General features: G+C 42.7%; 1 protein-coding gene across 2 annotated transcripts in view; it reads left to right on the top strand.

The window, feature by feature from the left end:
* Positions 1-22,963, top strand: part of aak1b (AP2 associated kinase 1b) — an 82,997-nt gene that overhangs the window by 35,802 nt on the left and 24,232 nt on the right. For both annotated transcript variants that reach the window (XM_060908327.1, XM_060908328.1), the window contains exons 14-18: positions 367-665; positions 3,106-3,186; positions 7,171-7,230; positions 17,854-17,958; positions 18,072-18,158. In XM_060908327.1, coding sequence (XP_060764310.1) covers positions 367-665; positions 3,106-3,186; positions 7,171-7,230; positions 17,854-17,958; positions 18,072-18,158 — 632 coding nt within the window. The remainder of the gene's footprint in view (positions 1-366; positions 666-3,105; positions 3,187-7,170; positions 7,231-17,853; positions 17,959-18,071; positions 18,159-22,963) is intronic.

Genomic DNA, 22,963 nt, shown 5'->3' on the forward strand with positions numbered 1-22,963 from the left:
ACATCTGAGTAAAATGTGAGTCGATTAACGTAGCTCACTTGCAGTATAATGATGCTGTCGAATAGAAACCGAGATTCCCGTCTGCTCCACGGGAAGTGGGATTGGATCAGATAACTAGCTGGGAACGAATCCCGGCAGAGTACACAGTGACTGTAAATTGGAACAGTAATGAAAGCATTCGCTCTGAGACAGACGGACAGTTAATTTGCATTTGTAAGCATTTGGCTACATGTGAGCTACTGACTGAATTCACCGATTTCGTGGCCTCCTCACAACTCCTCTACTTCTCGTGCACATGCTTGAGTAGCTGATCGAGATCCATCTCTCGTGTGTTTCACATGCGTCCGTGTAACATCCTCCCCTCAGGTCAGCCAGCGCCACTCCATCCAACTCGCCACAGTCTTCCCAGCAGAGTGTGTATGAATCTGGCCAGCAGTGCGGCGCCACCACTTCTGTCCCAAACCTTGTCACTACTTCTGCACAAAGTCTCGCCACTCCTTCTGCCCCAAGTCTAACCGCACCCTCCGCTCCGAGTCTTAGCACCGCTGCTCCTTCGAGTCTGAGTCCCCTTGACCAGTCGTCCTGGAACCCCTTCGGAGACGACAACTTCTCCAAGCTGACAGCCGAGGAACTGCTGAACAAAAACTTCTCCAAACTCTCCAAAGGTAATAAGTCCTGCTACCTTATTTTGTACAAATAGAAAACCCTTCAGTAAACTACAGCGCTTTATATCTGAGTCTATTTTGAGTTCTCAGTGCAATAAAGCTCCACATTATTTATTCTAATAGATACCAAATGCTGTAGTTTCTCCAAGTTTAAAGTTTTTTTTTTTTTAAATCGGCCGTTTTTAACAGATTCTGTCCATGACGAGAGTCATTAGGGGTGTTCACACGGCACATATTTGCATTGATGCTGCACCGATGTATTTTGTTGCGATATATCTTACACTGGTGTAAATTTTGTGGAGTGTTCACACGTCACAAACCTGCTTACTAGAGAGAAGCGTGTCAGCACCGGTGCAGCCCCACTTGCGATCACACGGCAGTTTTTGCGACCGTGCTATACGATAGTAATAATGCGGAAATGAAATATGCGCATGCGTGAAAATGTACTTCCTTTTCCCGGTTGTCATGGCATCACCAAGCGCCGGGAAAACAACATGGATGAAGACACCAGTGTTGCCAGATACTGCTGACGTTTTCCAGCCCAAAATATGTTCAAATCCGCCAAAATGCACTTAAAACTGCCCAATCTGGCAACACTGGAAGACACGCAGTTCTGTCGTTGTTGATATTCGCCATTTTGGAAGCGCAAAATACCAGGATGCAAATTATGCAATGCCCGTATGTAATCAACTCTCCTCACGCGTAGCGAGTCTACCCCTGTAGCGTTCAGACGTCCCATTTTATATCGGTGCTGCCCCGCAAACTAGCATTTACTCCGGAGTAAATTTCTTAAACCACCTCCCGAGCAGGGTTAGATTTGCACTGGTTTAAGCAGCTTTCAGGGGCTACACCGGTATAACTTTGTACTGTGTGAATGCTCTACCGGGGCAGCCCCGGTGCTACAGTACACCGGAGTAAAAGTTGCCGTGTGAACACCCCTTTAGCCGTAATCACTGGATCCTGTTTGAAGATCTGTCACACGTGCTATGCTGTTATTATTTTCACGCTGCATAGGATGCTTGTAACCAAGGCTTTAAATCAACACTAACGCTACGTTCACACTGCAAGGCTTAATGCTCAATTCCGATTTTTTTGTGAAATCCGATTTTTTTGTGAGGTCGTTCACATTAACAAATATATGCGACTTGTATGTGATCCTCAGTATGAACGAAAAGCGACCTAAAAGTGTTCCGCATGCGCATTGCAGGATACGACGACGTCACACGCAGTGAGCATGGCCAGTGTTTACGGAAGTAAAACCGCCCGGTTGCGGTATGACCCATCCAATCTAGCTTGAATAGCTGCATCCCCCCAAATGGAAATCAGCTCCCTAACCTCTGCGTCCTTCCATTGAGAAGATTCAGAACCTTCACAGCCCGAAGCGTCCCTCGCATTGATGTCATGCGCAGAGGCGCAGATACGTTTTTTGAACTGGGGGGGGGGACAAAAAACTGGGGGGGACAAAGCTGCCAGCAAACCAACCCCAACCCCGATATGCCTGTCAAACTTGTTGTGGGTTACCATAGCAACCAAGCTCGAGCTTGCAACCTGTGCAGTCTGCGCAGCCCAACCAACCGAATATCAGTCTTTGTTTTGTTTTATGTGAGTTGTTGCAACTATGTATACACTGCTGTGCACCTCAATAAACCAAATGGTAATTAGTCTTTTGATTTTTCCGTGAGGTTTGCCTTATGCAAAGAAAGGCAGCATAGACTTTTTTTCCTCCCTATAAGTGGGGGGGACCGAACGAAGTGAATTTAAATCTGGGTGGGACGAATCCCACCCGTCCCCCCCTCTATCTGCGCCCGTGATTATGCGCCATGTTGTTGTAACTTTTTTTGAGAGACCCGCCACCTACTTCAGCGCGGAATAGTGACGTTTGTGGCTTGTTGATGACGTGTAAGTCGGATGAATGCGACCTGGCGGTTCAGACTGAAGTCGCATATGAAAAGAGCGGATAGGAATCGGAATTAGGACCACATATCCAAACGGCCTGGGTCGGATTTGAAAAAATCGGATCTGTGTCGTTCATATTGTCAATAAAAGATCGGATACAGGTCACATATGGGCGAAAAGATCGGATTTGAGTCACTTCAGCCTGCAGTGTGAACGTAGCCTAAGTTTCAATATTGCTTGGGCTCGAAATTTATACCCAGCTCAGCAAAAATCTTGCTTGTGTTGGACAGGAAAACTGTCCGATTGAGTGCAAGTAAACAATAAAAAGTAATCCAGTGAGATGGAGCAAGAACAGACACAGTGGACTTAGCAGTTCAGAAGAAAGATGGGATTTGAAAAGACCTACAAGACAGGGATATACTGTATGTGTAAAAACAAATTTGCTAAGAAGGTTCCAGCAAAATATTAGTAAAACCAGACATAAAATAATACCTGTGTGTGTGTGTGTGTGTGTGTGTGTGTGTGTGTGTGTGTGTGTGCACAGAAACTGCAGAGCCTCCGAGCATTTGCACAGAGGAACTTCTCCCTGGACTGGACTCTGTTCAACCCATTACTCAGCCTTCAGGTACTCCTTCACACACTCAAGTACACTTGAAGCATTTCATTCCACATGGTTCATATCAAACCAAAATCTATCTTAATATCCTGTTCACACACCGTGCGCGAAATAAAAAACCAATACTTGGTTGTGCGTATACTGTATATCTTTCATCACAGTCAGAGAAGGGCTCTGAAGAGGGAAATCTGGTTTTCATTTGGGCCTTTTTTGATGTTGCATCACAGCGCTTGGCCTCAGAAGTCCGATATGTTTCCCACATGAAGCTCTGCATAGAGTCAGCTTGTTGAGACTGAATCTCAACAACTTATAGCTCTCAGCCCATTTTTATTTCTTTATTATTCATTTTAAAGTGCCATTCCACCAATGGATGTATTCTTTGGCATAAAATACAATATATTTTATGACAACATGACTAGACAGAGAAATCTTTTAGCTTCAAAATGATATATCAAACATAATTTTTTGACAACGACAAGTATATTAATTTTGCGACCAAAGTCACCTACCCTTTTAATTTCCACGCGGTAGTGAAACGTGATGTCATCGGCAGGTTCCCCTTCTTGTGTACCACGTCACGTGTGACGTGGCACAGATTATCAGCAATGGCGGATAGAACGCGATTTCCACTTGTCGATTGCTGTGCCGATATTCACCATCGACCGTCTCCTTTGGGCATCACTTGCTATTTTCCTTCGCTTCTTTTCCGAAGCTGACAATCGCGTTCTATCCGCCATTGCTGATAATCTGTGCCACGTCACACGTGACGTGGTACACAAGAAGGGGAACCTGCCGATGACATCACGTTTCACTACCGCGCGGAAATTAAAAGGGTAGGTGACTTTGGTCGCAAAATTAATATACTTGTCGTTGTCAAAAATTATGTTTGATATATCATTTTGAAGCTAAAAGATTTCTCTGTCTAGTCATGTTGTCATAAAATATATTGTATTTTATGCCAAAAAAATACATCCAGTGGTGGAATGGCACTTTAATTTGGGTAATTTGAAAGTTTCCGAGTGTCAATAAATACACCGTGACCTGTCGTTAATTCGCACGTTTACCTTACTGAGGTTTTTTTTTAATACAGTTGAACAGTATTGTTATGGCCTGTTGGAGAAAGTCACATCACTTAAATTGAATTATTCTGTCCACATTCACTGGATATGGGCAGTTGCGCACTCTGATTGGCTACTCTACTACTAGCTCATATACGGTGGGTAGAGAAAAACAGAATGGCGGAGTGTTTTACCGAACCAACCGAGGATGAAATAAAAACTTTACTTGAAAACAAAACCGCCAAAAAAAAAAGCAATGAAAGTATTTGATGGTAAGAACATATCTTTTTTTTCCCCAAGAATTATTATTATTATAATAATAGCATTTTTCACAAATTGCTCCTGTGATTTCACCGGTTTGTTTACATTCTAAGCGGAAATGATTTTGTCGGACGTTTTGTATAAAGTTTTTATTGATCGAATTTGCAAAAAATAAAATAAAAATGCTCCATTTCTCAAAATCCAGTGAATGTGGATAGAATAAACAGTTATTCCACTCAATCTTGTTGTATATGAGCTGATAGCCATGTACGACTCGATTTCGTGGAATAACTGTTAAATATCGAGTTTGTATCTGAGGTCTGACCGCGAGTTAGCCTAGCGGTTAGCGTGTCCGCCTCTCGAGCGGGAGATCGCGAGTTCTACTCACGGTCAGGTCATACCAAAGACCATCATAAAAATGGTACCTACTACTGTCCGGCAAGGCACGCTGGAATACAGATGTGAGTGAGGAGTCAAACTCTCGTGGTTACCAGAGGACTAGCCTCCCACTGTAACCCTAGCTATGTAATAGGCGAGAGGACGAGGGCTATGGAACCGGAGATCGGCGTCGCCCTATGCACCACATGGCGTGGGAAGGACTTTTTTTTTATATGAGGTCTGACTTTAAGATGTTGGCTTGAAGATGGCCTTCTTTCATTTCTTCATTCAGACTCGCATTTCACTCACCTCGCAACTGCAGTGCGTGTGGGTGTGAAGGTACAGTAGTGCTTGGAAGTTTGTGAACCGTTTAGAATTTTCTATATTTCTGCATAAATATGACCTAAAACATCATCAGATTTTCACACAAGTCCTAAAAGTCGATACAGAGAACCCAGTTAAACAAATGAGACAAAAATATTATACTTGATCGTTTATTTATTGAGGAAAATGATCCAGTGTTACATATCTGTGAGTGGCAAAAGTATGTGAACCTCTAGGATTAGCAGTTAATTTGAAGGTGAAATTAGAGTCAGGTGTTTTCAATCAATGGGATGACAATCAGGTGTGAGTGGGCACCCTGTTTTATTTAAAGAACAGGGACCTATCAAAGTCTGATCTTCACAACATATGTAGAAGTGCATCATGGCACGAACAAAGGAGATTTCTGAGGACCTCAGAAAAAGCATTGTTGATGCTCATCAGGCTGGAAAAGGTTACAAAACCATCTCTAAAGAGTTTGGACTCCACCAATCCACAGTCAGACAGATTGTGTACAAATGGAGGAAATTCAAGACCGTTGTTACCCTTCCCAGGAGTGGTCGACCAACAAAGATCACTCCAAGAGCAAGGCGTGTAATAGTTGGCGAGGTCACAAAGGACCCCAGGGTAACTTCTAAGCAACTGAAGGCCTCTCTCACATTTGGCTAATGTTAATGTTCATGAGTCCACCATCAGGAGAACACTGAACAACAGTGGTGTGCATGGCAGGGTTGCAAGGAGAAAGCCACTGATCTTCAAAAAGAACATTGCTGCTCATCTGCAGTTTGCTAAAGATCACGTGGACAAGCCAGAAGGCTATTGGAAAAAATGTTTTGTGGACGGATGAGACCAAAATAGAACTTTTTGGTTTAAATGAGAAGCGTTATGTTTAGAGAAAGGAAAACACTGGATTCCAGCATAAGAACCTTATCCCATCTGTGAAACATGGTGGTGGTAGTATCATGGTTTGGGCCTGTTTTGCTGCATCTGGGCCAGGACGGCTTGCCATCATTGATGGAACAATGAATTCTGAATTATACCAGCGAATTCTAAAGGAAAATGTCAGGACATCTGTCCATGAACTGACTCTCTCAAGAGAAGGTGGGTCATGCAGCAAGACAACGACCCTAAGCACACAAGTCGTTCTACCAAAGAATGGTTAAAGAGGAATAAAGTTAATGTTTTGGAATGGCCAAGTCAAAGTCCTGACCTTAATCCAATGGAAATGTTGTGGAAGGACCTGAAGCGAGCAGGTCATGTGAGGAAACCCACCAACATCCCAGAGTTGAAGCTGTTCTGTATGGAGGAACGGGCTAAAATTCCTCCAAGCCGGTGTGCAGGACTGATCAACAGTTACCGGAAACGTTTAGTTGCACTTATTGCTGCACAAGGGGGTCACACCAGATACTGAAAGCAAAGGTTCACATACTTTTGCCACTCACAGATATGTAATATTGGATCATTTTCCTCCATAAATAAATGACCAAGTATAATATTTTTGTCTCATTTGTTTAACTGGGTTCTCTTTATCTACTTTTAGGACTTGTGTGAAAATCTGACAATGTTTTGGGTCATATTTATGCAGAAGTATAGAAAATTCTAAAGGGTTCACAAACTTTCAAGCACCACTGTATGTTTGTGATGTCACTGGCCTGCAAGACAAGCACTTGATAGACGTGTGCGAGAGGTAAATGTACGGTATAGTGCTACACACACGTTACACAGATGTGCTGTGCTTCAAAAGGTTTAACAGTCAGATGTCGCCACACAGTCGATGTCGTCCTTAGATAAAGGTCACGTTCACGCTCGAGCTGTTTACATGACGCCTTGTAATGTGACAACAGTTCAGCTGATATCTCAATTTGTATAAAATCCATATATACGCAACTCTAAATTAGAATAAAGGAAACGCCGATTGAGAACCACATGATTGTGGACAGTCATGACTTTGTTCTTTCCGTCTCTCTGTGATCAGCTGAAAGACCTGCTGATATTCTGGGGTTGGATTCAGGTGCTGATTTACTGGCGATTCCAGGTGAGTGCATCTATGTACATCCAATCCAAATCAGGTAAACCTCAAAAGCAGAAACTTACACACACATCTCACATGCAGTACATTTACATGCACGCCATGATTCCACTATTATTCTGGATGTGACAGTATTCGGAGGTTGATACAGGTCATGTAAACAGCATATTTCGTTTTGATATTTAGAATTTGGCCTTATTCTGAATTCAGCATTTTCCGATTAAGACGTGGGATATACTGATGTTAGGGTAGTGTCTCACTGGGCTGCGACAGCCTGCGACTAGTTGGAGACACAACAATTGCGATAAAATATGCGAATTACACTACGTTCAGACTGCAACCTGAAACGACCCATATCCGATTTGTTGTGAAATCCGATTTTTTTGTTAGGCCGTTCACATTACCAATTATATGAGACTTGTATGCGATCTACAGTATGAACAGAAAACGACCCAAAAGTGTCCCGCATGCGCAAATACGTAAACAAAAAAAAAAAGCGCACTCTTCAAGTTTAATGATTTCTTTTTTTGTTTGTTTGTTTAATTATCTGGTTAGTGTTAAAGTGTGAGGTCTCGTGTGTGTTTTTGTTTCTGAACTGAAATGAAAACGTGTAGCCTGGTAACTAGGGTTGACTCCTAAATATGTCTCTAATTTCTATATAAGTGCACTACATGTTACTAGGAAGGAATGGATTTTTAAACTCTATATAGTGCACTCGAGCTTCAGTAGGCAGTCGTTTGGGATACGGCCGCTGTATTACCAAACTCTTAATTCAGGCTTAATAATTTGCACATATTTATTTCGTCATATTAATAAACTTTTTCTACATTTTTATAAATATTTGTTTAGATTGTTTATAGCCAGCTGAATTCTGCAACTTCTCTCAGCGCTGGCTCAAGGTGCACAAACACCAGTGCAGTTTGCTATGGAGATGAGGCGAGACCTGGCGATGTGGTTTTTGTGGCGGCGGCGGAACTCACACAATAATCTGATTAATGTGGGCAGCAGACTAATGAGACCGAAGGTGTCAAATTACTGGAAATTTCCAGAACAATCTTATAATCTTGTAATACAGGATGGTTTAAGTTATAAATCAGTTATAGAAACTGTTTTATTTAATCAGGCTAACAGATCAACATCCAGGTCCCTACCAAATCCACCATTAGCTTGATCAATTCTATAAAAGTCTATTTAAATTCTGAAAACTGTACAAATGTTGTTGTTTTCCACCAAAGAGGCGGGATTAGCCAACGCAGAATAGTGACGTTTGTCTCTTGTTGATGACGTGTAGGTCGCATGAATGCGACCTGTCCGGTCAGACTGCAGTCGCATGTGAAAATATCGGATATGCATCGGATTTAGGACCACATATCCAAGCGGCCTGGGTCACATGTGAAAAAATTGGATCTGTGTCATTCAGATTGTCAATAACAAATCGGATACAGGTCGCATATGGGCAAAAAAATTGGATATGGGTCGTTTCAGGGTGCAGTCTGAACGTAGTCTTAGCGACAATTTTCACTTGGAATCACACTGAATTGATATTCGCATATTTTATCGCAATTGTTGCGTCTCCAACATAGTCGCAGGCTGTCGCAGCCCAGTGAGATACACTCGCACTTCCTGTCTCACGGAAACTGACTTGAGAAGGGTTCGTGACGGCTTGGCGACACCAGCGACGCATTTGCGTCTATTTTGAGAGAAATTTTGTCGCACGAATTTTTCAAACGTTCAAAATTTCAGCGACGAAGGCGCGACACTTTGCGGCTCATGCGAGGAAATTGAGAAGCCCCGCGGATGTTTCAAGACACTTTTGAAACTCTCTCACGAATGACGTTCACAATTTGTCGCAAGCTGTTGCAGCTCAGTGAGATACTGGCTTTATTCTGTCCACATTCACTGGACATGAGCAATCGCATGCTCTCATTGGCTACTTTACTACCAGGCTATCAGCTCATACAGTCATGGCCGAAAGTGTTGGCACCCCAGATTTTTTTTCCAGAAAATGAAGCATATCTCCCAGAAAATGATTGCATTTACACGTTTTGTTATATCCTCCTGAGAACCAGCCCATAGACTTGTGTCCTCTGTAGCTGACATTTGTTTTACATGCACACCCTCTTACTCTTTCAAGCGATTCACTTGAATCCTGGTGTCTTGTAAAGAGTACATCCTGGGCTTTCCAATGGCTTTCTCATGTGACTAGGAGGGTTGCTGGGAAATTCCTAGTAAGGAAATCACAACAAAAGAGAAATTGAGAGACACATTTTTTTCTTGGTTCCCAGGAGGATATACATGTTTATTTCCTTTGTGTGCATTGGATTAAAACAAAAAGAAAAAGGAAAAAAAAGCAAAATTGTTATAATTTCATGCAAAACTCAAAAAATGGGTCGGGCAAAATTGTTGGCACCCTCAACTTTAATATTTGGTTGCACACCCTTTGGAAAAAATAACTGAAATCAATCGCTTCCTATAACCATCAACAAGCTTCTTACACCTCTCAACTGGAATTTTGGACCACTCTTCTTTTGCAAATTGCTCCAGTTCTCTCATATTTGAAGGGTGCCTTATCCCAACAGCAATTTTAAGATCTCTCCACAAGTGTTCAATGGGATTCAGATCAGGACTCATTGCTGACCACTTTAGAACCCTCCAGTGCTTTCTTTCCATCCATTTCTGGGTGCTTTTTGAGGTATGTTTGGGATCATTGTCCTGCTGGAAGACCCATGACCAAGGACGCAAACCCAGCTTTCTGACACTGGGCCCGACATTGCGACCCAAAATCCCTTGATAATCTTCAGATTTCATGATACCTTGCACACAGTCAAGGCATCCAGTGCCAGAGGCAGCAAAACAACCCCAAAACATCTTTGAACTTCCACCATGTTTGACTGTAGGTATTGTGTTCTTTTCTTTGTAGGCCTCATTCCGTTTTCGGTAAACAGTAGAATGATGTGTTTTGCCAAAAAGCTCTATCTTGGTCTCATCTGTCCACAAGACGTTTTCCCAGAAGGATTTTGGCTTATTCATGTACATTTTGGCAAACTGCAGTCTAGCTTTTTTATGTCTCTGTGTCAGCAGTGTGGTCCTCCTTGGTCTTCTGCCATAGCGTTTCATTTCATTCAAATGTTGACGGATAGTTCGCGCTGACATTGATGCACCCTGAGTCTGCAGGAGAACTTGAATACATTTGGAACTTGATTGGGGCTGCTTATCCACCATTCGGACAATCCTGCGTTGCAACCTTGCATCAATTTTTCTCTTTCGTCCTCGTCCAGGGAGATTAACTATGTAGTACAGTGCCATGGGTTTGGAACTTCTTGATGATGTTGCGCACCGTGGACAAAGGAACACAAAGATCTCTTGAGATGGCCTTGTAACCTTGAGACTGTTGATATTTCTCCACAATTCTGGTTCTCAAGTCCTCAGACAGCTCTCTTCTCCTCTTTCTGTCCTCCGTGTGGCACACACAGACACACAATGCAAAGATTGAGTCAACTTCTCTCCTTTTTATCTGGTTTCAGGTGTGATTCTTTCCGGACTATACGTCGCTCCGGAGTTTAAGTCGCATCAGCCAAAAAATGCATTATGAAGACGAAAAAAACATATATACGTCTCACCGGACTACAAGTCGCACTTTTTTGACGGGTTATTCTATCCATAGAATCTGTGATTGTATCTGATAAGCGGCGCGTGGTTACTGCGCGACTGCATTGTTTATTTAATAAACGAACAGCTGAGCAGTGATAACGCGCCCTTTGCCCTGTAAGTAGCCTAGTCTGATTATTTTAAATATCTACTACTATCTTTAATACTATCACTATCGTTATTACTAATAGCCTATATTATTATTATTATAACTAATATTAGTAGCCTATTACTGATGCATTAATCAGTTTGCTTTTAGAATATTTTTACCGGTAGGGCTTATTATCGCCCCATGGCTCTTTCATCTGTGTTATTAAAGCTGTAGTCATCATCGAGGAGTGTCATTCTTCATTTTTGTCGAATTTTATTTCATCAAATCAGAGGCCAAGTAGGCTATAGGTATATCATCTCCAAAGACAGGTACGGTAGTAAAAACAACCGTCTAGTGAAAAAAAAACAACAACAACCGCTCAGAGAAAAAAACAGGCAGAAAGTGCGCCTGCCAGTTAACGTCATATCAGATAAAAAACATTAAACGTTATTCAGACCATTAACACCATAACATCATAGACGAAGAATAACGTTCATCTTGGAAGGAGAGTTATTTTTAAAAATGCTTTGTTTTGTTGTCAGTTGTAACGGTATTTTTTTTTTCTTTCAGTGGTATTAATAGAGTACACGGCACATACTTGCATGCAAAGCTACATAGCGCTCTCTTGCGGTGAAAAAAAAAAAACATATATACGTCGCACCGGAGTATAAGTCGCATGGCCAGCCGAACCATGAAAAAAAGTGCGACTTATAGTCCAAAAAATACGGTATATTGCCCACACCTGTTACTTGCCACAGGTGAGTTTAAACGAGCATCACAGGCTTGAAACTAAATAATTTACCCACAATTTTGAAAAGGTGCCAATAATTTTGTCTGGCCCATTTTTGGAGTTTTGTGTGAAATTATTTCTCATCTCATCTCATTATCTCTAGCCGCTTTATCCTTCTACAGGGTTGCAGGCAAGCTGGAGCCTATCCCAGCTGACTACGGGCGAAAGGCGGGGTACACCCTGGACAAGTCGCCAGGTCATCACAGGGCTGACACATAGACACAGACAACCATTCACACTCACATTCACACCTACAGTCAATTTAGAGTCACCAGTTAACCTAACCTGCATGTCTTTGGACTGTGGGGGAAACCGGAGCACCCGGAGGAAACCCACGCGGACACGGGGAGAACATGCAAACTCCACACAGAAAGGCCCTCGCCGGCCCTGGGGCTCGAACCCAGGACCTTCTTGCTGTGAGGCGACAGCGCTAACCACTACACCACCGTGCCGCCCGTTTTGTGTGAAATTATGCAAATTATTATTTTTTCTCTGTTTTTTTTTTTTTTATTGTTTCAAAACACACAAACGTGTTTAAAAAAACATGAGTAATTGCAATCATTTTCTGGGAGAAATACTTCATTTTCTGGAAAATAAAAAATTTTGGGTGCCAACACTTTCGGCCATGACTGTATACCGTGAGTAGAGAAAAACAAAATGGCGATGCGTGTTGCTAAACCAACCGAGGACGAAATAAAAACTCTACTCGAAAACAAAACCCGAAAAACTACAAAAAAAAAGCAACAAAATATGGAATGAAAGTATTTGATGGTAAGAACGTTTTTTTTTTTCCAAGAATTATTATTATTATTATTGCATTTTTAACAAAGTGCTCCTGTCATTTCGCCGGTTTGTTTACATCTAAACGGAAACGATTTTGTCGGATGTTTTGTACAAACTTTTTATTTATCGAATTTGCAAAAAATAAAATAAAAATGGTCTTTCTCAAAATCCAGTGAACGTGAAAAGAATAAAACAGTTATTCCAAGAAATCTCGTCGTACGTGGATTATAGCCAGCTTGGTGCTACGTGCCTCATCAGCTATCAGCTCATGTACGACTCGATTTCATGGAATAACTGTTAAATATTTGGGTTTAAGGAACATTCTTTGGATATGTGTACAGCGCATGCGGAATCTACATCTCAGGTGGGGATTATTACAGCAGTTTGCGACACACAGACTCTTGTCAGCTCTGTGCGATGTAAACAAACCAACTAGACAACAGTTTGTGAGGTGAGTGCATGTAAACAGGAATAGTAGCGGAATATTCATTTTCATTTGCCATGTAAACAGCCGAGGAGAAATACTGCCTTTTTCAGAATAAGGGAAAAAACCTAGAATATTTTGGGCATGTAAATGTAGCGACTGAAGTATTTCCTCCTGTCTGTGATGTGGAAGTTGGGGCATGAATCAGAAGAAAATGTGATTAAAGAAGGGTGAAATGAGCTACATGTGCCTGACCCAGCCCGAGGTTCCACTGCTGTTTTTAATGAAGTTTTTGTGTTGAGTTTCTTTGACTTGCTTAAAGGTCCCATGGCATGAAATTTTCACTTTCTGAGGTTTTTTAACGTTAAAATGAGTTCCTCTGACCTTCTTAAGTCGCCCCAGTGGCTAGAAATTTCATAATGTGTAAACCAAACTATGCCCAATATTTGAGAATGGCGCGTCAAAACGGCGCGTTGAGAAGCTCTTCCCTTGCCGACGTCAGCAAGGGAGATGATCCCCACGCCCCCCCTCTGGATTCCCACCCACTGTATGGATTGCCCGCCCAGCTCAAAAGTTGCCACCAAACATGGAAGTTGCGCTGTACATGGATGTGACAACACAGAAAAGAGTCTGTTTTTACTGCCGACGGGAGAGCCCCTGAAGACGCAGTGGCTTAATTTAATTTACTCCAATAATACGCCGTCGAGTCTACCTAAGACGTTGTATGTTTGTCGGAAGCATTTTCCTGATGAATGTTTCCACAACTTGGGACAGTACAGGGCAGGTTTTGCACATCAACTGTCACTGAAGCCTGGGTCCGTACCAAGCATCCTTGCCGCATCAGCCACAAACACCGAACAAGTAAGTGTATAACTGTTAAGTCGTTTTGCCGTGTTTTAAAATTGGTGCGTTAGCCTAGCAATGGCTACATTAGCTGTGCAGCTAACCGCTTCCTGCAGTTAGCCAGGTACTCTGCGCTACAAAACCAAAAAGCATGCAGCATGCTCTGTTATAATAGCCAATCAAAACAGTTTTTACAAAGACACCCACATTCTTTTTTTTAAGTCACTCGTTCATTTTATTTGTTTGTTTGTTCAGTAAAAACCCAAACATTTGTTGAATTTATTTTATTTCCTCGCGTCGCACCTTAATGACGTCAGCGCGCGGTATTTTTCCCTTCGCAGTTTGTTCCTTCTCTCTCGCCATAGTAAGACACCCACATCCGCTTGTTCTGACCCACTGGAGGTAGCGTCACAGTGCTGTTAGCCAATCAGAGGTAACACGTTTACATGTCATGAATATTAATGATAAGACCCGCCCCCACCCTCTACCCTTCCCCGCCTCCTGCTTCTCATTAGCAAAACGACACACTGGGAAAAGCGCTGAAATGGGGCTTTCTCCCAGGAGGCTTACGTGCTGAGGGTTCATTTCGAGAAAGGCTGCAGATATAACATCCGGAAACCTCCACGAGCCCGTTTAAAGCATCAACAAACCACCATGCCATGGGACCTTTAATCTGCCCAAGGTGTGTGTGTGTGTGTGTGTGTGTGTGTGTTTTGAGTAGGAGTTGGATGAGAGTTTAATGTGACAGTGTAAAGTGTTAGACATTTCATGAACGTTAGATAGGTGTTAGATGAGGGTCAGATGGCCAAAAGTTCACATACACCCAAGACTAAAGACATTCAAACTCATTTTTCCACACATTTGATGTTACTATACATTCCCTGTGTTAAGTCAGTTAAGGTATCTACTTCATTTCCATCAGAGGTTATTTCAAAATAATATTGGGGAGGCCAAATTTTTTTTTCAGCTTTTATTTCCTGTATCGGATTTCAGTGGGTTAGAAGTTTACATACACTTGATTAGTCTTTGGTGCCTCAGTGCCTCAGATTCAAGTTATTTACTTGAACTTGAATAGACCCTTGGGGTAGCCTCCCACAAGCTTCTCGTAATAGTTTGCTGGAATTTTTTGCTTATTCATTTGACCACTCAGAAGCTTTTAAATGTCATGATGTTAATTTCTGGAATATTACACACTGTTTAAAGAGACAGTCTACTTGGTGGAGATAAAGGTCCAGTGGGGGTTAGATGAAAGATGAGGGTTAGATGGTTGGTGGATGAGGGTTAGATGGGTGGCGGATGAGTATTAGATGATGGTTAGATGGTGTTTAGATGGTTGTGAGGTGAGTATTACAACCCCGATTCCAAAAAAGTTGGGACAAAGTACAAATTGTAAATAAAAATAGAATGCAATAATTTACAAATCTCAAAAACTGATATTGTATTCACAATAGAACATAGACAACATATCAAATGTCGAAAGTGAGACGTTTTGAAATGTCATGCCAAATATTGGCTTATTTGAAATTTCATGACAGCAACACATCTCAAAAAAGTTGGGACAGGGGCAATGTTGCCCCTTTTCCACCAAAGCAGTTCCAGGGCTGGTTTGGGGCCAGTGCTTAGTTTGGAACCGGGTTTTCTGTTTCCACTGACAAAGAACTGGCTCTGGGGCCAGAAAAACCGGTTCCAGGCTAGCACCAACTCTCTGCTGGGCTAGAAGAAAGAACCGCTTACGTCAGCGGGGGGGCGGAGTTGTTAAGACCAACAACAATAACAAGACCGCGAAAGATCGCCATTTTTAAGTGACGAGAAGCAGCAGCTGTACAAACGCGAAGTCATCCATTATTATTATTGTTGTTGTTGCTGCTGCTGCTTCAGTGTTGTTTTTGCTTCGATATTCGCGCCAAGGTTTATGCAAACGTAGCGATGTAACTGATGTATACAGCGATGTAATGACGTATACAGTGACGTAATGACGTAGCTCTGCGAGCTATGGAAAAGCAAACTGGTTCTCAGCTGGCTCGCAAGTTGAACGAGTTGTGAACCAGCACTGGCTCCAAACCAGCCCTGGAACTGATTTGGTGGAAAAGGGGTATCAGAGGCTGGAAAAGTTAAAGGTACAAAAAAGGAACAGCTGGAGGACCAAATTGCAACTCATTAGGTCAATTGGCAATAGGTCATTAACATGACTGGGTATAAAAAGAGCATCTTGGAGTGGCAGCAGCTCTCAGAAGTAAAGATGGGAAGAGGATCACCAATCCCCCTAATTCTGCGCCGACAAATAGTGGAGCAATATCAGAAAGGAGTTCGACAGTGTAAAATTGCAAAGAGTTTGAACATATCATCATCTACAGTGCATAATATCATCAAAAGATTCAGAGAATCTGGAAGAATCTCTGTGCGTAAGGGTCAAGGCCAGAAAACCATACTGGGTGCCCATGATCTTCGGGCCCTTAGCTGGCACTGCATCACATACAGGCATGCTTCTGTATTGGAAATCACAAAATGGGCTCAGGAATATTTCCAGAGAACATTATCTGTGAACACAATTCACCGTGCCATCCGCCGTTGCCAGCTAAAACTCTATAGTTCAAAGAAGCAGCCGTATCTAAACATGATCCAGAAGCGCAGACGTCTTCTCTGGGCCAAGGCTCATTTAAAATGGACTGTGGCAAAGTGGAAAACTGTTCTGTGGTCAGACGAATCAAAATGTGAAGTTCTTTACGGAAATCAGGGACGCCGTGTCATTCAGACTAAAGAGGAGAAGGACGACCCAAGTTGTTATCAGCGCTCAGTTCAGAAGCCTGCATCTCTGATGGTATGGGGTTGCATTAGTGCATGTGGCATGGGCAGCTTACACATCTGGAAAGACCCCATCAATGCTGAAAGGTATATCCAGGTTCTAGAGCAACATATGCTCCCATCCAGACGACGTCTCTTTCAGGGAAGACCTTGCATTTTCCAACATGACAATGCCAAACCACATACTGCATCAATTACAGCATCATGGCTGCGTAGAAGAAGGGTCCGGGTACTGAACTGGCCAGCCTGCAGTCCAGATCTTTCACCCATGGAAAATATTTGGCGCATCATAAAACGGAAGATACGACAAAAAAGACCTAAGACAGTTGAGCAACTAGAATCCTACATTAGACAAGAATGGGTTAACATTCCTATCCCTAAACTTGAGCAACTTGTCTCCTCAGTCCCCAGACATTTACAGACTGTTGTAAAGAGAAAAGGGGATGTCTCACAGTGGTAAACATGGCCTTGTCCCAACTTTTTTGAGATGCATTGTTGTCATGAAATTTAAAATCACCTAATTTTTCTCTTTAAATGATACATTTTCTCAGTTTAAACATTTGATATGTCATCTATGTTCTATTCTGAATAAAATATGGAATTTTGAAACTTCCGCATCATTGCATTCCGTTTTTATTTACAATTTGTACTTTGTCCCAACTTTTTTGGAATCGGGGTTGTAGATGAGGGTTAGATGAGTGGCGGATTAGTATTAGATGAGGGTTAGATGGTTGTGAGGTGAGTATTAGATGAGGGTTAGATGAGTGGCAGATGAGTATTAGATGAGGGTTAGATGGGTGGCGGATGAGTTTTTAGATGGTTGTAAGGTGAGTATTAGATGAGAGTTAGACGGTGTTTAGATGGTTGTAAGGTGAGTATTAGATGAGGGTTAGATGGTGTTTAGATGGTTGTAAGTTGAGTATTAGATGAGAGTTAGATGGTGTTTAGATGGTTGTGAGGTGAGTATTAGATGAGGGTTAGATGGTGAGTATTAGTTGACAGTTAGATGGGTGGCAGATGAGTATTAGATGGTGTTTAGATGGTTGTAAGGTGAGGAGTAGATGAGGGTTAGATGGTGTTTCGATGGTTGTGAGGTGAATATTAGATGAGGGTTAAGTGGTTGTTGGATGAGGGTTAGATGAGGGTTTGATGGCTGTTAGATGGATGATTGACAGGTTTTTAGTCACATTGTGGTGCTGAATGTGGAGTGACGGTCTGTGCGTATCTCCCTTTCCCCTCTCTATACAGAAAAGCTAATCGAGGGTCTGAAGTCTCCAGATGCATCTCTTATGCTGCCTGACCTCCTGTCAATGTCCGACCCCTTTGGCAGTTCTGTGGAGGACACGAGAGATGGTATTATGCTCGTTACCTCGCACACTACACAGGCTTTTGTCTTTCTAAATGAAACGTATGCATAATAAATAATAAACCCCTACCCACTCTCTCCCTCAACCACATAAACACAGGAAGTGCTGATGTGTGTGTGGACTCCCTGATTCCTGGACTGGAGGCTCCTCAGGTTCATTCTGTGCAGACAGATGCAGTGAGGACTGGTAAGATTTGTGCACTAAAAACATGACCTTTTTGGAGTCTGTAACACAAGCGGAACAATAGTAAGAATATTTTCCTTCTTTAGACAATGTAGACCAGTGGTTCTCAAACTGGGGGGGGGGGGCGTGTGGTCGCAGACCGCTCAGTGGCAAATGCAAGGGGCTGGTTTACAGTTGCACCAACAAATAACGAATGTCTTCGTCTTCAGTCCAGCCAATGAAAACGGAGAGTTATTATTTGAAATCTCGGCAAGAAACTTTTATAGACACACCTTAAGTACATAAGAGATCACAGACATCGGAAACACACCACTGTGTACTCGAGTCGAGCTCGTACCATTGCAGCTTTCATATCCATCGCGAGCCACTTGCAGCTAAAAAAAATGCTGACGCTCTTTGCTTCAACAGGCAGTTCAGATGATAAATTACATTAAGTTGCGTCCACTGAACTCACGGTTATTTGGGGTCCTCTGTCAGGAAATGGGTTCTGGGCATGAACAGCTGCTCTTGCACACAGACGGAGAGTGTTACAGCGCTTGTATGAGCTGTGAGAAGAGGTGAAGTTGTTTTTGACCGAAAACAATTCGGAACTAGACAAGCACCTCCATGATTCCCTGTGGCTAGCTTCCTTGTTGTATTTGGTCGACGTATTTGACAGAATGAATAATTTGAATCTGCAAGGCCGAGATTCCAACCTGTTGGTCCTTGCTGACAGAGTGGATGCTTTCATCCAAAAACTTGTCCTCTGGCATAATTGTCGGAAATTGCGACATGTTCCCCAGCCTCGCAGACGTCATCACTGAGGCACGCGGCAGTGAGTTCTCCTCTGTTTTCCACTCAGCTGCAGATCACCTGTCTGGGCTTAAGCAGCAGTTAGTTTCTTATTTCAAGGAGGACTACCGGTCATTTTCATGGGTTCGGGACCCGTTTGTTTGCACCGCAAACAATTCATCACTGAAGAGTGGCAGCAAGCTGAAGCACCTTTTTAGCACCTTCTGGGTAACACTGATGCAGCTCTGTGACACTGCCTTAAAAATTCTCCTACCTTTCGCGTCAACATACTTGTGTGAGGCAGGCTTTTCAAAACCATACCGCAATCGCGCGCAGATTGAGGATGACCTGAGGCCGCGTTTAACTAAAATTGAGCCGAGAATTCGAGAACTCTGCCAAACAAAGCAGGCTCATGTGTCACACTGAGACGTTCGTTAACGCTACCTCCGGTACTCTGGTAGAGCTTGTTTGTTCGTTCATGTGTGTGTTTGTTAGCAACTTTGCAGAAAAAAATGTACAGACGGATTTTTATGAAAATTTTACTAGATGCGCGTCTTGGCCCAGTGAAGAACTTAAATTTTGGAGGCGATCCGGAACCGCACGGTGGTGTAGTGGTTAGCGCTTTCGCCTCACAGCAAGAAGGTCCGGGTTCAAGCCCCGTGGCCGACAAGCAGGGCTTTGAACCAGAATTTTTTTCCTGTTGGTTCATTCCGAACAGAAACGGAATTTTAACGTTTCCGGTTTTGGGTTCCACCATTAAATAGACGTTCCCGAACCGGTTAGAACAAAAAAATTTCGTTCCCGGAACGGTTAATTACGTTCCCTGTCAGCTGTTTAACAAATGGCTATAAAATTATGTCTCTGTCTCATCCAGCTTAAGCCAAATGTAGGCTAATTCTATTACAACCTTCATTAAATAAGACACGAAATAATTCAAAACAATTATTATTTCAAATGTTGGCGATTTGGATTCTCAGTATGTCTTCCCACCTACACAAACAGAAAAAGTGCCAAAAATGAAAGATAATTCGTTTAGTGTGTTACCAAAGGCTAGTCAGGCCCTATACAGGGCTTTCCACAAGCACCGGCTGCCGGCCATACAGCCGGCACACAATTAAGTCCAGCCGGCTACTTTAATGACTATTATTTTTGTAGCCCACAGGTTCTAAATATTAATTTTCGATTTTAATAAAATTAAATGTTTATCTAACGGACTGACAATGTCAAACTGAACCGCACTCATTTAAGTTGTGATTCGCGCTGTTTGTACCGATAATAACCACAAATTCCCCGCCGACTTCGCTGATCCGCGGCCCCGACATACGGTGTGCGCGTGCGCGCACTCGGCGGAGGCAGTAGTGTGTGCGCGCGCGCACTCGGCAGAGTTTATTTTGTGTTTAACACCCCCCACCCCCCACCCCCACCCCCCGGCTGGCTACTTATTTGTCATGGCTGGCTAGTATGAGCCTTAGTGGAAAGCCCCGTATGCATTGATAGGCTAACAGAGGTTAACGTCATTTAATGTTCGCGAGCCTCTCATTAACGTGGACAAATATATTGATATCGTGTTTGAAATTGACGTTTTTGAATAACGATAGACTGGAATATTTACCTCTTTGGAGACGTGATAGTAGTCCACCCTCCCGCGCTCTCCATTCAGTCAGCGAACGTCACACAGGAAGTGAACCCCAGCGGGTCATAGAAACTTGCGCAGGAGAAGAATGACTTTTTTATTTGTAGGCTACAGAAACTTTGAGGAACGAAATAAAAACCGGTATTAACCGGTTACCATTATTTTTAATAAGCGTATCTGTTCCGGAACATAAAAAATAATAAAGTTTCTGGTTTCGTTTCTGTTCCATGTGAAATAGAAAAAGTTCCCGGTTTTCGTTTTCGTTCCTTGAACCGGTTCAAAGCCCTGCCGACAAGGGCTTTTCTGTGCGGAGTTTGCATGTTCTCCCCGTGTCCGCGTGGGTTTCCTCCGGGTGCTCCGGTTTCCCCCACAGTCCAAAGACATGCAGGTTAGGTTAACTGGTGACTCTAAATTGAGCGTAGGTGTGAATGAGAGTGTGAATGGTTGTCTGTGTCTATGTGTCAGGCCTGTGATGACGTGGCGACTTGTCCAGGGTGTACCCCGCCTTTCGCCCGTAGTCAGCTGGGATGGGCTCCAGCTCGCCTGCAACCCTGTAGAACAGGATAAAGCGGCTAGAGATAATGAGATGAGAATGAGATCCGGAACCGCGTCTGGATCCAGAAATTTTTAAAAGGATATGGGGCAAAATTTAACGTTTTTCAGTCTCAGGCTGTGTTGCCTAACATTGTAATAATACACAACAATGGAAAAAAATACAGCCTAATAATAATAATAATAAGTACCGTATTTTTCGGGCGATAAGGCGCACCGGATTATATGGCGCACTGTGAATTAACGTGTCTATGTTCACACATAAGGCGCACCGGATTGTAAGGCGCATTAAGCAAAACACAGTCCGGTAAATCAAACTTTATTCCACTCAGTTGTAACAACAAATACCGGTACAGAAAAATACACTCACTTATTGATTCATTCCTCTTCCAACCCGCTTGAAACCCGCTTCGTAAGCATGCCTCTAAACAGGTGCCATTTTGGGGGTCCTTTTACGTACACACAAATGTACTGTAATATAATGTTGAAGCACAGTACGTATTACGTATAAAAAGTGGCGGGGGTAAGCGTACTAAATACTGTTCTCCGATTGGTTTATTGTTGCTAGCGTGTACTCCGGGCCCGGGCTGCCTTACATGAATGCACTTCTAGTTTAGACATTACAGTCAGGCAGTCTTGTAGACTGCTCGGGGTCCTGTTACGGGGCCGATCAGGTAGTGACACAGCGTACTGTAATGCTCCGAATATCCATTGAGCGGAGCGGCTTCGTTGCTTACCAAAGTCGTACTTGCACATTTCGACAAATTTTTGAGCGCATTGTACCCCATAAAATCGGTCAGTAAGCACAACAAGTAATCATACATAAGGCACGCTGGATTATAGACCCCTTCGCATGTTTGTAAACAAACCGACCGTTGCCAGGATGTGCGCGCAGCCTGGACCCAGAAACAATGGCGCTGCCCATAGACCGGCATTATGAGCTGTCAGATTATGCAAAACAATTGTCGTTACAAGATCGAGAATGCTACATAAATAAGTTATCTCTAACAAGTGGACATCGCCTACCGGATCCGTATTTAATTAAAGAGTGGACGGACGATGTTAGTAAGTTCCCTGGTATACAATGGCCAGATATATACTCGTACCTTATTGACAAGACTTCTGTGTACACCCACGAAAAACTTCGTGCCTACAAGTCTTTAGACGCATATGATTATGTTATGTGCGGGCATGTACAACTTGATTAACAATGGGACATTCATATTCATTTTGTTTTAATCAAATTACCGTATTTTTCGGACTATAAGTCGCACTTTTTTTCATGGTTCGGCTGGCCATGCGACTTATACTCCGGTGCGACGTATATATGGTTTTTTGGGGGTTTTTTTCACCGCGGAATAACTGGAGCTGATGCTGAGTCTGACGACAGCCACGCAGAAGAAGAGGAAACGGCGCTTCATCTGCCGCTGGAGGCAGAGTTGTTCAGAAGCGACACCGAGGATGAGGAATTCAATGGATTTGCTGATTTGGAGTGAAATCATCAGCTTGATAAACTTGATTGACCTGTGTTTTATTATTAATGATAGGCCTATAGTTATTTAAATAAGTTATGTAGTGATTTTAGGCAGTGCTTAATTTGTGAAGTGGGAGGTCCCGGAACGCAGGAGGTGGGTGGGTCCGGCGACTCAAAAAAAAAAAAAGGTGGGGGATGGTTTACTATAACTTTACGCACATGCGCTTATTGTGTGTGTAAAATAATAATAATAATAATAATATCAGACATTATGATCTTAGAAAACGCTTTAGTGACAAACAGTTACAGACAGTAATATGTCGTGATATTATATTATAAAATATTAAATTTTATTAGTCTATATATTAAATTATATAT

The sequence above is a fragment of the Neoarius graeffei genome, chromosome 25 (assembly GCF_027579695.1).
Source record: "Neoarius graeffei isolate fNeoGra1 chromosome 25, fNeoGra1.pri, whole genome shotgun sequence".
NCBI classification, from domain to species: domain Eukaryota; kingdom Metazoa; phylum Chordata; class Actinopteri; order Siluriformes; family Ariidae; genus Neoarius; species Neoarius graeffei.